Source organism: Schistocerca piceifrons, chromosome 3, assembly GCF_021461385.2.
Source record: "Schistocerca piceifrons isolate TAMUIC-IGC-003096 chromosome 3, iqSchPice1.1, whole genome shotgun sequence".
NCBI lineage: Eukaryota > Metazoa > Arthropoda > Insecta > Orthoptera > Acrididae > Schistocerca > Schistocerca piceifrons.
Window position 1 is genome coordinate 392,333,669 of NC_060140.1, and position 16,841 is coordinate 392,350,509.

At 41.6% G+C, this 16,841-nt stretch overlaps 1 protein-coding gene across 1 annotated transcript in view; it reads left to right on the top strand.

Moving 5' to 3' along the window:
* The window catches only part of LOC124788686 (diuretic hormone receptor-like), a 202,432-nt gene that overhangs the window by 89,553 nt on the left and 96,038 nt on the right, over positions 1-16,841 (top strand). The window contains exon 5 of the mRNA XM_047255968.1: positions 5,075-5,168. Coding sequence (XP_047111924.1) covers positions 5,075-5,168 — 94 coding nt within the window. The remainder of the gene's footprint in view (positions 1-5,074; positions 5,169-16,841) is intronic.

Below are 16,841 nucleotides of genomic sequence, written 5' to 3' on the forward strand. Positions count from 1 at the left end.
TTGCTCGTCTGTTAGCACTGGCAACTTCACGCAAACGCTGCTGCCCTCTGTAGTTAAGTGAAGGCCTTCGACCACTGCGTTGTCCGTAGTGAGAGATAATGCATGAGATCTGGCATTCTCGACACACTCATGACACTGTGGGTGCCTGAATGCCGAATTCCCTAACGATTTCCGAAATGAATGTCCCACGCGTTTAGCTCCAATTACCATTCCGCGTTCAAAGACTGTTAATTCTCGTCATGCGGGCATAACCACGTCGCAAACCTTTTCACATGAATCACCTGAGCACAAATGACAGATCCACATACGCAGTGCCCTTTTGCGCTTGTGTATACGATTGATTCTATCGCCATCTGTATATGTATATATCACTATCCCATGACTTTTGTTACCTCACTGTATAGTATACTTTAGTAGTTGTAGATTATCATCCTGGTTTCTTTGCATATCTTCCTACTAATAATCAGGTAAAAATGGGAATACATTATGTTGGCCATTTTGGCCAGCTCTCTTCTACATGCTATAGATGTCACGTCAAGGAGGTGCTCTTAACTGCGTAAACAGGGCATATTCCTATGTGAGGCAGTGTTACGCTCTTAAGGCAATGGAAGTCGACAGGAATGTTGATGAATTTATGCCCTAAATAAACTTCCTTATTTAGCTGTACATATGAAATGTAACATTGTCAATCTAGACGTAGCGGACGAACAATTTCGATATCGCGCTGCAGCGCTGAACAGAGTTAACGTTTTCAGCCTTCGCAGAATACCTCTTCCGCTACTACATAATTCAGTTTTAATCATTTAAAACTAATGGATCTGACTAATCTAAATCGAGCAGCGCGGCAGGCAAAAGCTGTTATAAATAACCCGCTTCGTGCGAAATGATGAGATTTTCAGTCTGCAGCAATCAATTTGCCACGCACAGAGCGCCGGCCTCCTGCAATGGCGTCCGCATGCGCGTGTGACCCCGTGGTATTTTTAGTTTTTTTTGTCCTCTGCAGTGCTGTCGTTTTGTCTGCGGCCGGTTTCGGGATTCGAGCACACAGCCATTTGTCAGGGGCGACCGGAGACGTAATCTGGTCGGCGCCGGCGTCGCCCTAATTGGTTTACCCGGGGCGCTGCGAATGGCCACCTCGCCGCCCTAATTACAGCGCAATCCGTCCCGCGGGCAAACAGGTGCGAACCGGACCCTGCACATGGCTCATTTTTATTCGCCGCGATAGGGGCATGATTTTCAAAGACCATCGCACCTACGTTAATATTCTTTTTTATGTTATTTCTTATATTATAAGGTATGAAAGGGAAATAGAGATTGACAAGGGAATGAAACAGAGTTGTAGCCTATCCTAGATGTTATTCAATCTGTGCACTGATCAAGCAGTAAAGGCAACCAAAGTAAAGTTTGGAGTAGAAATTAAAGTTCAGGGAGAAGAAGTAAAAACTTTGAGCTTTGCTGATGACATTCTAATTCCGTCAGAGACAGCAAAAGACTTGGAGGAGCAGTTTAACGGAGTGCGCAGTGTCTTGAAAGGAGAATGTCAGACGGACATCAACAAAAGTAATACAGTATAGTCGGATATAGTCGAATTAAATCAGGTGATGCTGAGGGAATCAGATTAGGAAACGAGACACTTGAAGTAACAGAAGGGTTTTGCTATTTGGGCAGCAAAGTAGATGATGATGGCTGAAGTAGCGAGGAAATAAAAAGTAGACTGACAATGGCAAGGAAAGCGTTTCTGAAGAAGAAAGTTTGGCAGTATCGAATATAAATTTAGGTGTTAGGAAGTCTTGTCTGAAAGTTTTTGTATGGAGAGTAACGGTGTATGGAACTGAAACATGGACGATAAGAGAAGAGTTTGAAATGTTGTGCTCCAGAAGAATGGTGACGATTGGATGGGTGGATCACGTAATCAATGAGGAGATGAAAGAAGTTTGTGTCACAGCCTAAGAGAAGGGATCGGTTGGTATGGCACATTCTTAGACATCAAAGGATGGAAGGAGGTAAGTGTGGGGGGTTCAAATGGTTCAAATGGCTCTGAGCGCTATGGGACTTAACATCTGAGGTCAACAGTCCCCTAAAACTTAGAACTACTTAAACCTAACTAATCTAAGGACATCGCACACATCCATGCCCGAGGCAGGATTCGAACCTGCGACCGTAGCGGTCGCACGGTTCCAGACTGAAGCGCCTAGAAGCGATCGGCCACACCGGCCGGCTAAGTGTGGCGAGTAAAAATCGTAGGGGAAGACCAAGAGATGAATACAATAAGCAGATACGGAAGGATGAGGGTTGCAGTAGCTATTCGGAGATGTATAGGCTTGCACAGGACAGAGTAGGATCAAACAGGTCTTCGGACTGAAGACCACAACAAAAACAACAACATATTGTAATTGTACTCGTTACTGTACCAATGTGGGCGCTACACTAACCGCCCAGGTGACGATTTTTAAGAGTGGGAACCTATCCGAGCATTGTTTACGAATATTGATACAACCAAGAACGTATACTGGATTACAGCTGAAGACACTGGAGGGGGGAATCGTAGAGGTTTCGTGGAAAGAGCAGAGTTTGAGAAAATGTAGCACAATCTCTTACAAAAATAAAAACAAAAAACTTGTGAGAAACTGTGGTTTATTAATCGATAAATGTATTAATGTGACCAGATTATAACTGGCGTCCTGCATAGCTGAGCGACGAGCCTGACTGACTACTGTTAGGAGGATTCATTTCAGTTACCGGTGCTGTCAGGCGTTTTTATTTGCTGGGAAGGCTGGCAGGTGACCCATTCAGCCTTGTGATGTCCGTTTAGGAGCTACTGGAGTGATAAGTATCAGCTCAAATATTTGGGAAGATGACAACAGCCGGAAATTTCATGACCTTAGCAGTTAAGTCCCATAAGATTTCACACACATTTGAACATTTATTTTTTGCTCTATACAGTATCTCATACTGCACGACTGATAACGCCTCTTACCACATCTGCTGACATAATGACTGGTTTTTGTGTATTTTTTAGTTATAAAATGTCACTTCCCCACACTACTTGAATATGACACAAGACATAAAGTAAACACAGACACTTTTGAAGTTCAGCTTGACTAATATCTTATTAATCCATGCCATTTAGGCATTATCATATTACATATGCTTTATATTTTATAGAAATAGTTTTCTGTTGTGAAGTTATCGTCTTAAATTGAATTTCATTTGTATTATTACATTGTATGTATTAATAGTGTTTTCCTATTGGTATATTGAGCACAGAAGTACACTTAAAAGTGGAATTAATCATAAACGATACATTCTCTCACATTATCTAAAACATTCTGACAATGTTGAAGTAGTTAACCGATTCCATGCCTGTAGAAACCTACTGGTACTTAGTTAAAGACATCGTCATACCAAGTTTGATGTGCATTTTCATCCGGAAAGCAATTTTCCTGCCGGTTTCTCGGTAAGGATACGCAAAGATAAATTTTTGATGACTTAAGGTTAGAGTTAAAAGTGTGTGAGGGATGGCTTCCCAAGCAAACTGCGGATGACGTTTTTATGAATTCATCAGAATACGTTATAGTGTACTTGCAACACGTGATGCAGTTTTGTTGGTCGTTTTACTTATATTGCAACTGTAAGGTGTCTCAGGTGTTGCAAAAGATACCAGATGCGATGGACACTTCCCCTATGGAGCGAGCAGATGCAAAAATTTATGTTCAAACTGCCAGTTGCTAGAGTGGGTGTCTTTTCTTAGGGATCAGCCATTAATACATTTTTAAGAAGCTAGTATGAAGGTATCATAACTCGTGGCAAGTAACAATCTTGTGAGGGAATGCTTAATGAGTGAACTGATGACATTCACACAAAATGCACTAATAGTCACCCTTTTGATTTTGGGACTTGGCTGGACAGAATTCTGAGGGGTGCACAGCCTTATCGACCACCTAAACCCAACATCTCAGAATTAGTCCCAACAGTCGTAGGCCAGTGGCCAGGTTTTACGTCTAAGACTGTATGTATGGTGTATTGAAACAAAGACGTTTACTGTCAAGTTAAAGATTAATTCTTCTGGTATGTTATTCTAATATTATCAAAAATGTTCAAATGTGTGTGGATTCCTAAGGGACAAATCTGATGAGGTCATCGGTCCCTAGACTTACATACTACTTAAACTAACTTATGCTAAGAACAACACACACACACATGACCGAGGGAGGACTCGAACCTCCGGCGGGAGGGGCCGCGAAATCCGTGACAAGGCGCCTTAAACAGCACGGCCACTCCGTGCGGCCTAATATAATTTTCGACCAGTGTTGCATCGCCTAGAAGAAATGTCTCACTTATGAGTACACTTTGATGCTGATTCGACTTCTACAGAGTTTTGAAGCTCTACAGATACTCTGTTAAGATCACATCTGACAGTGGTTGTAGAAACACGTTATCCGACATCTAATTCTGTGTTGTATAGGATTAACAGAACTAGCCTCTCGAATATTAGGCAAGAAATGAATATTGGTTATTTTATCCAAGTGGGATCTTGTGAAATCCGCGGCCCTTAATGATAGCTGGTGAATGGCGCAACCAGCCACAAATAACTTTTAAAGTTTATTTTAGTGCCATAACCGGTTTCGGGCTACCATGCCCATATTCAGATAGCCAATATTTTCGTTAGATAGATGTTTTCATCAACAGCATGTCGCCGGCTTCAATGGTTTGTTTTCTCGCACATTTAATCTTGTCCAGTCTGTTGCCACGAGTCACGTGAGCAGTATATCCCTCCATAGATCTAATGCTGCAGTTCTTGGTTGGTGCTGCTGTTCCAACTAGTAATCGTCGAACAATCGGCTTTCGAATGTCAGGCATATTTCGCCTTGTGTCACCTTTGTCGAGCCAAATCAAAATTAGAAAAAGTAAAAACGAGTTTATGTTGTATTAAATTTATTTTTTGGCGGTAGCAAACCATAGCTGCTGTGAGTTCTTCCATCGCCATACTGGTACCATTCCTCATAAACGTGTCAGCTTGACATATTATCATAACAAACAACACAACGATAACTAATATTTCGGTTCTTCTCAGATCGCTGTGCAGACTGGTGCCACATCATGCGTCGCGCTCATCTTGCTGCTCCACTATTTCCATCTCACCAACTTCTTCTGGATGTTCGTGGAGGGTGAGTACTGCTAAAAGAAGATCTAGTTAGCCTCGTAATAGAAAAAGAAATATACAGATTTCTTATAGAACAAGGTAGGTGATTCAATACATTACACCCGAATGGCGCTTCATCCCAAAATAGACCAGTAAATGCATCTTAAACTTGGTGGATAGCAGTAAATCTAAACGTTTTCAGACAGTAATATCGTAGGGGGAAACAGATAACGCCATTATAGGCTCTGGAAATAGGAGTGTTTAATATGGCAGGCAGCTTACTTCGGAACGAACTTTTCTCATGGATTTAACATGTACCCTATATTGGATATCTGTTTGTCTCACTCCTCTCTTTTAATGTAGATGGCCTTTCCTTTTTTCAGAAAATGTATCATTGTGTCCCTCTGATAGATCTTCCTTTTAGTTTACATGCGGGGGAATATTTCCTGTCGAGTAATCGATAACTATTTAGATAAATTTCTGGCTGTTCAAGTCAACAACATTACCAGTTTAGCTGTGAAAACGCACATACACGATGATTCACAGGCTGATAGTATGTGGGACATTCCTCCTCCTAGGTTCATATAACGTTGTAACACGAAAAGATACCATCGTGGAAATGAGAAGAGCTTCCACTATAAACTAGGATTACTCAAGTGCGAACTCTGTAATGAAAGGGCGAAAATTATCTAAATAGAAAAGGCTATGTGGCGGAAACATATATTTTAAATAATGAAACATTCTTCTGAAAAGTATTTACGTAATTTAGCTTCCACTGAACACACCGAAAATATTGAAGAACTTAATAAGTGTGTTTTCAGTGGATTATGCAACAACCGAACAAATATCAAGAACACCACAGCAGAAGCGAATGTCATACTTTCCTCGTCTGGTAAATTCATTCTGCTCCACACGCTATACCCTTGAGGTTTACAGTGAGAACATTAATAAATATTAAAATCATTGCGAATATTACTTGCACATGAGTAGGATGTTCACAGTGTGACGTTAATACCACTGCTACTGCTACTATTTCAGTACTGACAAACATAATAATCAAGTGCAATAGGTATGTACTTGAGTATGTAAAATGCACTCTACTTGAATTTGAAACTGGCCAACGTAACAAAATTGTATGACTGAATGTGTGCAATTTATCCTTTTGTGTTTGTTGACTATTAACGCTTGTTATCATTCTACTTTTATGATTTACCTCACAGGAGTAATGATGCACCATAGACTGTCATAACAATTCCTGTTTTGCCTAATGAATAAAGAGATTCAGAAACGTAGCTAGAAAGACTTGTAGACTTAGAGAGAGCTTTTGGCAATGTTGACTGGAATACTCTCTTTCAAATTCTGAAGGTGGTAGGGGTAAAATACAGGAAGCGAATGGCTATTTTCATTTTGTACAGAAACTAGATGGCAGTTATAAGAGTCGAGGGGCATGAAAGGGAAGCAGTGGTCTGGAGAATCCTATCCAAAATGCTCCAAACTTTCTCAATTGGAAGAGATCCGGCTACCTTTAGAAAGCACTAAGACAAGTAATAGAAACTCTCCTCGTGTGGGTGTGGGTATTATCTTGCTGAAATGTAAACCTGTGGTGGCTTGTCATGAAGGACCACAGAACAGTGTATCGAATATCGTCGACGTACCGCAGTGATGTAAGGGTGCCGCGGATGACAACCAAAGGGGTCGTGCTACGGAAAGAAGTGACACCCCAGACCATTACTCCTGGTTGTCAGGCCTTATGGTGGGCAACAGTCAGGTTGGTATCCCGCCATTGTCTGCGACGTCTCCCAATACATCGTCGCTGGTCGTCGGATTACAGTTTGAAGCGGGGCTCGTGGCTGTGAACCATTCTACTCCAATCAGCGAGCTCCCAGGCCGAAGACGTCTCTGGAAACACCCAGGACAGTGGTGGAGTACTAACCTGACTGTCGCCATCTGTCCAGCCCGACTATCAGGAGTGATAGTCTGGGCTACCATTCCATTTCATAGCAGGACCCCCTGGTTGTCATCCTCGGCACCCTAAAAGCACAGCGGTACGTCGATGATATTTTACGCTCCGTTTTGTTTCCCTTCATGGCAAAGAACATGAGCTTGCATTTCAGCAAGATAATGCTCCTCCGCACAGAAGGAGAGTTTTTACTGCTTGCCTTCATGCTACATAAACCATACCTTGGGCACCACAATTGCGGGATCTGTTACCATTACAGTACGTTTGTAGCACTGCGGCCAGGGCCTTCAAACCGTCTCGGGATTTTGTCGATCTCATGCGCCGGGCAGAATCTGGCTCGATATACGCCAGGAGGACATCCAACAACTCCATCAATTAATTCCAAGCTGAATAATTGTTTGCATAGGGCCAGAGGTGGACCAACGCGTTATTGACTTGCTGAATTTGTGGGGCTCATTTTCTTCAATAAATCATCTATTTTTCTTGAGTGTAATCACATCTCTGTCTGTACATGAACATCATATCTACAAAAGTCGGTCCCATACCAAAGATTTCTTCGCGTTTGTCGATTTTTTCTTTTCTGCGTTAGAATGTGCATAAAGACGGAAAGAAATCATTGGCTGTCGACTGGTAATCACTGTTCGAGTCTTGTCTGCGTCATTATATTTTTCGTACTTTCCTTTCAATTTGGATACCGACGTCACAGAAACATGAAGTTCATCTAATATATGCAGATTAGCAGAAATCTCATTGTAATTTTTATGAATAATGTAAGTTTTATTACTTTTAATTACATTGTTGTTGTTGCGGTCTTCAGTCCAGAGACTGGTTTGATGCAGCTCTCCATGCTACTCTATCCTGTGCAAGCTTCTTGATCTCCCAGTACCTACTGCAACCTTCATCCTTCTGGATGTGTTTAGTGTATTCATCTCTCGGTCTCCGTCTACGAATTTTACCCTCCACGCTGCCCTCTAATACTAAACTGGTGATCCCTTGATGCCTCAGAATATGCCCTACCAACCGATCCCTTCTTCTAGTCAAATATGCCACAAATTTCTCTTCTCTCCAATTGTGTTCAATACCTCCTCATTAGTTATGTGATCTAGCCATCTAATCTTCAGCATTCTTCTGTAGCACCACATTTCGAAAGCTTCTATTCTCTTCTTCTCTAAACTATTTATCGTCCATGTCTTACTTCCATATATGGCTACACTCGATACAAATACTTTCAGAAAGAACTTCCTGACACTTAAATCTATACTCGATGTTAACAAATTTCTCTTCTTCAGTAACGCTTTCCTTGCCATTGCCAGTCTACATTTTATATCCTCTCTACTTCGACCATCATCAGTTATTTTGCTCCCCAAATAGCAAAACTCATTTACTACTTTAAGCCTCTTATTTCCTAATCTAATGGCCGCAGCATCACCCGACTTAATCCGACTACATCCCATTATCCTCGTTTTGCTTCTGTTGATGTTCATCTTATATCCTCCTTTTAAGGCACTGTCCATTCCGTTCAACTACTCTTCCAAGTCCTTTGCTGTCTCTGACAGAATTACAATGTCATCGACGAACCTCAATGTTTTTATTTCTTCTCCTTGGAATTTAAATCCTACTCCGTATTTTTCTTTTGTTTCCTTTACTACATACTCAATATACAGATTGCATAACATCGGCGATAGGCTACAAACCGGCCTCACTCCCTTCCTAACCACTGCCTCCCTTTCATGCCCCTTGACCTTTATAACTGCCATCTGGTTTCTTTACATATTGTAAACATCCTTTCGCTCCCTGTATTTTACCCCTGCCACCTCCAGAATATGAAAGAGAGTATTCCAGTCAACATTGTCAAAAGCTTTCTCAAAGTCTACTAATGCTAGAAACGTAGGTTTGCCTTTCCTTAATCTATTTTCTATGATAAGTCGTAGGGTCAGTATTGCCTCACGTGTTCCAACATTTCTGCGGAATCCAAAGTGATCTTCCCCGAGGTCGGCTTCTACCAGCTTTTCCATTCGTCTGTAAAGAATTCGCGTTAGTATTTTGCAGCTGTGACTTATTAAACTGATAGTTCGGTAATTTTCACATCTGTCAACATCTGCTTTCTTTGGGATTGGAATTATTATATTATTCTTGAAGTCTGAGGGTATTTCGCCTTTCTCGTACATCTAGCTCACTAGATGGTAGAGTTTTGTTAGGCCTTGCTCTCCCAAGGCTGTCAGTAGTTCTAATGGAATGTTGTCTACTGCTGGGGCCTTGTTTCGCCCTAGGCCTTTCAGTGTTCTGTCAGACTCTTCATGCAGTATCATGTGTCCTATTTAACTTTCATCTACATTCTCTTCCATTTCTATAATATTGTCCTCAAGAACATCGCCCTTGTATTGACCCTCTATATATTCCTTCAACCTTTCTGCTTTCCCTTCTTTGCTTAGAACTGGATTTCCATCTGAGCTCTTGATATTCATGCATGTGGTTCTCTTTCCTCCAAAGGTCTCTTTAATTTTTCTGTAGGCAGTATCTATCTTACCCCTATTGATATGCTCCTCCACATCCTTAGATTTGTCCTCTAGCCATCCCTGCTTAGCAATTTTGCCCTTTCTGGCGATTTCATTCTTTAGACGTTTGTATTCCTTTTTGCGTGCTTAATTTACTGCATTTTTATATGTTCTCTTTTCATGAATTAAATTCAATATCTCTTCTGTTACCCAAGGATTTCTATTAGCCCTAGTCTTTTTATCACTGCTACCTTCACTATTTCATCTCTCAAAGCTACCCATTCTTCTTCTACTGTATTTTTCCCCCCATTCTTCTCAATTGTTCCCTAATGCTTTCACTGAAGTTCTCTACTACCTCTGGTTCTTTCAGTTTATCCAGGTCCTATCTCCTCAAATTCCCAGATTTTTGTAGTTTCTTCAGTTTTAATCTACAGTTCATAACGAATAGATTCTGGTCTGAGTCCACATCTCCCCCAGGAATTGTCTTACAATTTTAAACCTGGTTCCTAAATCTCTGTCTTACCATTATATAATCTATCTGAGATCTTCCAGTATCTCCAGGCTTCTTCCATGTATACAACCTTATTTTATGTATCTTGAACCAAGTGTTAGCTTTGATTAAGTTATGCTCTGTGCAAAATTCTACTAGGTGGCTTCCTCTTTCATTCCTTAATCCCATTCCATATTCACCTCCTACGTTTCCTTCTCTTCCTTTTCCTATTATCGAGTTCCAGTCACCCATGACAATAAAGTTTCGTCTGCCTTCACTATCTGAATAATTTCTTTTACCTCATCATCCATGTCATCAATCTCTTCATCATCTGCGGAGCTTGTTGGCATATAAACTTGTACTACTGTGGTAGGCGTGGGCTTCGTATGTATCTTGGCCACAATAATGCGTTCACTATGCTGTTTGTAGTAGCTTACCCGCATTTCTATTTTACTATTCATGATTAAAACTACTCTTGCACTACCCCTATTTGATTTTGTGTTTATAACCATGTAGACACCTGACCAGAAGTCTTGTTCCTCCTGCCTTCGAACTTCACTAATTCCTACTATATCTAACTTTAACTTATCCATTTCCCTTTTTAAATTTTCTAACCTACCTGCCCGATTAAGGGATCTGACATTCCACTCTCCGATCCGCAGAACGCCAGTTTTCTTTCTCCTGATAACAACGTCCTCCTGAGTAGTCCCCGCCCGAAGATCCGAATGGGGGACTATTTTACCTCCGGAATATCTTATCCAAGAGGACGCCATCATCATTTAACCACACAGTAAAGCTGCATGCGTTCGGGAAAAATTACGGCTGTAGTTTCCCCTTGCTTTCAGCCGTTCGCAGTACCAGCTCAGCAACGCCGTTTTGGTTAGTGTTACAGGGTCAGATCAGTCAATCATCCAGACTGTTGGCCCTGCAACTACTGGAAAGGCTGCTGCCCCTCTTCAGGAACCAAACGTTTGTCTGGCCTCTCAACAGATATCTGCGGTACGGCTATCTGTATCGCTGAGGCACGCAAGCCTCCCCACCAACTGCAAGGTCCATGGTTCATGGACCTACTACAAATTGTACGCAAGATTCCAATTTCCATTGAAAATATTATCTCTTAATTACAGCCCTTTTGTAAAAGATTGTTTAAATTAAAAAATAACATCGCAAGTTCATGTTTCTTCCCCATTCCGTGTTTTCGCGTCATAGTAATGTTCATGGAACATGCACATAGTCTTAAAATTTTACCATGGATCAGCATAGTGGGTTCGTTATAGTTCAACGTTTTACCACATAATCAAACGGCTCATCGGAAAGATGACTTTGCTGTAGTGTATTAACGTAGATCGGAATCCTTCAAAGTCGATTTTCTCGTGAATTTTTTTTAAAGTCGCATTAAACTTCTTTGACATATTGACATTTGCGTTCTGAACATCATGTACCATAAATGTAAAAAATATACAAGAAAACGATTGCCCTATGGTCTCCTAAGTGCAAACACAGCGTTGTCCTGCGAATGGCTGCTTCAGCATGGGAACGCTACACTAGTACCAGTGATCGGTCTGGCTATTTTTGTGAGTCTGTGTTCGCGCTTTGAGAGACAGCGCACTCTTCAGAGAATGCAAATTTATTTCTACCTCCATTACACTCCATTACACATCCCTCATCAGTATTTACATCAGTTGTCGCAATGTGGGACTGATACAAGGAGGTCGTCGTAGTACTATTTATGTTTCAGAAATATTTAACAAGTGGAATATGCAACGCAGAGCCATAGTGAGCCACAAAATGTCTCGTCGGCTGTGACATTAGAATGTAATAGCTCTCTTTAGCCTTCTAAGTATAGAACCTAGGTTAACATTTCGTACGTGGTGATTGCCTGTGATCAAGAGACTAATTGAAAAAAAGATTCACGATAAAAAAAATCACAAACTATGACTGTTATGAATATGGTACAAAAGCATTTTTCAGCAATTTATGTCTTCAATTACTCACGTAGCGTAGTACCGTCCACTGATGCTTAATGTGGATTTTTGTAGTGCAGGTTTGATGCTAGGAATGGCAATCTTGTTACCAACGTCGATATGATACAGCGGCAAACGTAAATCATTTTCTAAATCTGTTCGTCTCTATTACTTGTAGGAGTGATGTTCATATCACAAACCTGATACTCCAGTTTCGCCGAAGCTGCAATGGCTGTGTACTAGACGGGGCTTGTTCTTTTCCTTAGCCTCGTCCGTTCCAAGCTAGTGCTCGTGCGTATATTCGGATGTTTATTGCTTAAACGATAACACATAAATTTCCGCTGTCATTACAAACATAACTGGCGATACAGTAGATTTGGTTCAGATATATCTATGGCTCAAATACTGCGGTACCTCATTTGAAACAATCGACGAAGAATATAATGCTGTGAAATAGTGTGGCCAACAATATGATTGTGATCTGTGTTCTCATAGGATACATATTGCAGCCTGTGGCGTTGCACACGGTGGAACAGTCACTGCCACACATGTTCCTGGGACGAATTTTCGACCTTTCAACTGCTTGCCTTCATTCAGTCGTTTTGGCTGATATTTACATGTACATCCGACGTTCCCCATCATTTAACTAGTGACGATGTACATTCATGACACTGTCAATATATAGGATGTAACTTGCATAAGTGTAGATATTTTTCTTGGTGACTGAGGACATTGTACTAAACAACATTACATCAGTATTTACGTCATTTGCAGACTAATAACTACAGCTGTTAGGAGTAGTATGTTTTCAAAGTTAGTTAGTATCTCCAAGTACATGTGGCAATAGCAGGCCAATAATGCTTATTTTACCCTGGATAAAACGTCGGGTACTGAAGTGTGAACAACGGTTAATCAACGCTGAAGGCGTAGTCCACTTGAAAGTGCAGTTATGACTGTGTGGAAAACATCAGATTAGTAAATTATATGACGTGTTTGCAAGAAGACTGTTTGATGCAGAGGAAAAACAATCAACACGTTGATGTGTGTAGATGTATAAAAATATCTGCAATTATAACCATTACATTTTGTATACACTTTTCGAAAACTTGTCGAAGTGATATAGTTGATGAAAATATATAAGAGGTTAAAAATCGATATATTCGATATGTCCGATGTATTATATATCAGAGAAAGTGACTTAGATTTTCTAGAAGTTATTGGGCTGTGCACAGGGAACTTTCTCATTTAAATTTGCTTTGTGAGATTGTTGATACAAAATTTGTCGAAAAGATTTTTGTAAAAAGAGACACTAGTCCTTAAGAACAGGAACATGAATTCCGAAAAGGAAGTTGGAGGATCTGAAGAGTGCAGTGTAAATTCATTCACTCTGAAGTGCAACAGTTTCTCACTGAATACGTAGTTCCTTAAAGCGTCTGCGTCTATTGGTGACAGATCATGGGGTAGCAATTGCGTAACAAGAACTGTCTGATTTTATAATTCTACATCTACGTGATAACTCTGCTGTTCACAATAAATTGACTGGCAGAGGGTTCAATGAACCACCTTCAAGCAGTCTCTCTACCGTTCCACTCTCTAACGGCACGCGGAAAAAAGAGCACTTAAATTTTTCTGTGCTAGCCCTGATCTCTCTTATTTTATCGTGATGATCATTTCTCATTATGTAGGTGGGTGCCAACAGAATGTTTTCGCAATCAGAGGAGAAAACTGGTGATTGAAATTTCGTGAGAAGGTCTCGTCGCAACGAAAAACGCCTTTGTTTTAATGATTGGCACTCCAATTCACGTATCATGTTTGTGACACTATCTCCCCTATTTCGCGATAATACAAAACGAGTTTCCCTTCTTTGTACTTTTTCGATGTCATCCGTCGGTCTCACCTGATGCGGATCCCACACTGCACAGCAATATTCCAGAATAGAGCGCACAAGCGTGGTGTAAGCAGTCTCTTTAGTAGACCTGTTGCACCTTGTAAGTTTTCTGCCAAAGAATCGCAGTCTTTGGTTTGCTCTACCCACAATATTATCTATGTGATCGTTCCAATTTAGGTTATTTGTAATTGTAATCCCTAAGTATTTAGTTGACTTATCACGTAATCGACATTTAGCTGATTTTTTTTAGTACTCATGTGAATAACTTCACACTTTTCCTTATTCAGGGTCAATTGCCACTTTTCTCACCATACAGATATCTTATCTAAATCATTTTGCAAGTTGTTTTGATCATCTGATGACTTTAGAAGACGATAAATATCAGCATCATCTGCAAACAATCTAAGACGGCTACTCAGATTGTCTCCTATGTCGTTGATATAGATGAGGAACAATAGAGGGCCTATAACACTTCCTTGGGGAACGCCGGATATTACTTCTATTTTACTCGATGACTTTCTATCTATTACTAAGAACTGTGGTCTATCTGACAGGAAATCACGAATTCAGTCGCACAACTGAGGCGATATTCCGTAGGCACGCAGTTTGGTTAGAAGACGCTTGTGAAGAACAGTGTCGAACGCCTTCTGGAAATCTAAAAATATGGAATAAATTTGACATCCCCTGTCCATAGCACCTACTACTTCATGAGTATAAAGAGGTACCGTAGCTGTGTTTCACAAGAACTATATTTTCTGAAACCGTGCTGATTATGTGTCAATAAATCGTTTTCTTCGAGGTACTTCATGATGTTCGGATACAGCATATGTTCCAAAATCTCCGTTAGTATAAAGGCCTGTAATTCAGCGGTTTATTCCTACTTCCATTTTTGGGTATTGGTGTGACTTCAGCAGGTCTTCAGTTAGTCTTGATAGTATAGCTAGGATGTTAACATGCTGTGTACGGACGCAGAAGGAGCTGGCCAAAGTTTACAAACAGCTGAATGTCCTTTTGGCTACGTCATTCGCCTTCAGGCTGCTGCCTCGGAGTGTAGTGGTGGCGGAGAATCTGGCACGTCGTATGGGACGCCTCAGGTGTTGCTTGTTTTGCCCATGGGCTCTTCTTCCAAGACACCCCCCCTAGGGAACCCGACGTGACGGATCCGCCCTCACAGCAAAGTGAGTGGCGGGTGGTAACGCGTTCGCGTCGCACGAGGCGGAGGGCCAATGTGGTCTCGTCCATTCACCCTTCAGCAGGGTCCGAGCAGGCACACGGGGGAGGGTTATTCGGAGCTACAATGTTATTTGCGTAATGGAGCACCTCAGGCAGATAGCGATCAGGGCTAGAAAGAAAGCCAATGTGTAGTCCGTATGTTTGCCGCGGCCTAGTCCGAGATATGGAGGCGGCCTTCACTGTCGTTATCGAGCGTGCAGGGTGCAGTCATCGGGATGTTGTGGCTCACGTCGGCACCGACGACGCCTGTCGCTTGGGTTCTGAGGCGATCTACAGTTCGTACGAGCGGCTGGCAGAGGTGGTGAAAACTGCTGGCCTCGCGCCTGCAGTGCAAGCAGAGCTCACAATTTGCAGTGTAATTCCCAGAGTTGATTGGGGTCCTGTGATTTGGAGCTGAGTGGAGGGTCTCAACCAAAGGCTTCGTCTACTCTGTGACGGTCTTGGCTGCGGATTTCTAGACCTGAGTTATCATGTGAGCATTTGTATGTCTCCCCTTGATAGGTCAGGGATGCACTACACAAAGTAAGCGGCTACTTGGGTAGCCAAGTAGTTGTGTAGTGCACATGAGGGATTTTAGGCTAGGCAGTTGGTTCTCTGGCGAACACTCACAGGACGATATGCAGCAATGGAGGTCAAATGGCGTTCAGAATAAAGACACTTAGACTGTCACAATTTTGTCAGTAAACTGCCGAAGTATTTGTGATAAAGTTCCCGAATTTACTGCCCTAAAGAAAAGTTCTCACACTCCAACTAATCTTGGGAGCCAGAGCTGGTCGAAACGCGAGTTGGAAAGGTCTGAGATATTTAGAGAGTTGAACGTATATAGGAAATACAGATTGGAGGCCGTAAGAGTGGGAGTGTTCATTGCAGTTGACAAAAGTATTATCTCTATTGAGATCTAAGTTCAGTGTGACATTGAAGTCACCTGGTGACATGTAACTGGTGTAGATGAAACCAAGTTAATTGTTGGATGTTTTTACCGGCCAACCGACTCTGCTGCGACAGTTATAGAGCCATTCATAGAAAGTCTATGGTCAATTGCTCGTAAATAAACTGAGTCATTCAATGCCAGATGCAGACGATTTAACCCGCCGAATATAGACTGCGATTCTCTGGATTCATTGCGGGGGTACACACAGATAGTCATGTGAAATACTTTTGAACCCGTTGAGCAGCTAGGTTGTCAACCCACACACAACGAAAATATCTTAGACCTTGTAGCTACGAACAGGCCAGACGTTATCGACAATGCCATTATAGCAACTACAAGAAAGTTAATAAATCAGTCACGAAGACTAGGAGATTATGTTTGCTAGGCTGAGCAGATAATCGTTTATTAGCATCTCAGTTAGACAGTGAATTTGCCCAACTTAGTTCCAGTAAAATGGGAGTAGAGGAATTACGTCCAGTAAAATGGGTGTAGAGGAATTACGTGTTATGGAACAGACTCACCATGGTTAAGTACCGAAATTCGGTGGATACTGATGAATCAGTGGCTGTTGCCCTCTCGGTTCAAGAGGGAACGCCCAAATGATGACAAACGAAGGTTAGTAGAGATTCGTGCGCCTGTGGAAAGGTCTATGCGCGAAGCATACAACTACCACCGTCACACCTTAGCAAAAGACCTGGCACATAACCCGAAAAAAATTCTGGTCTTACGTAAAATCG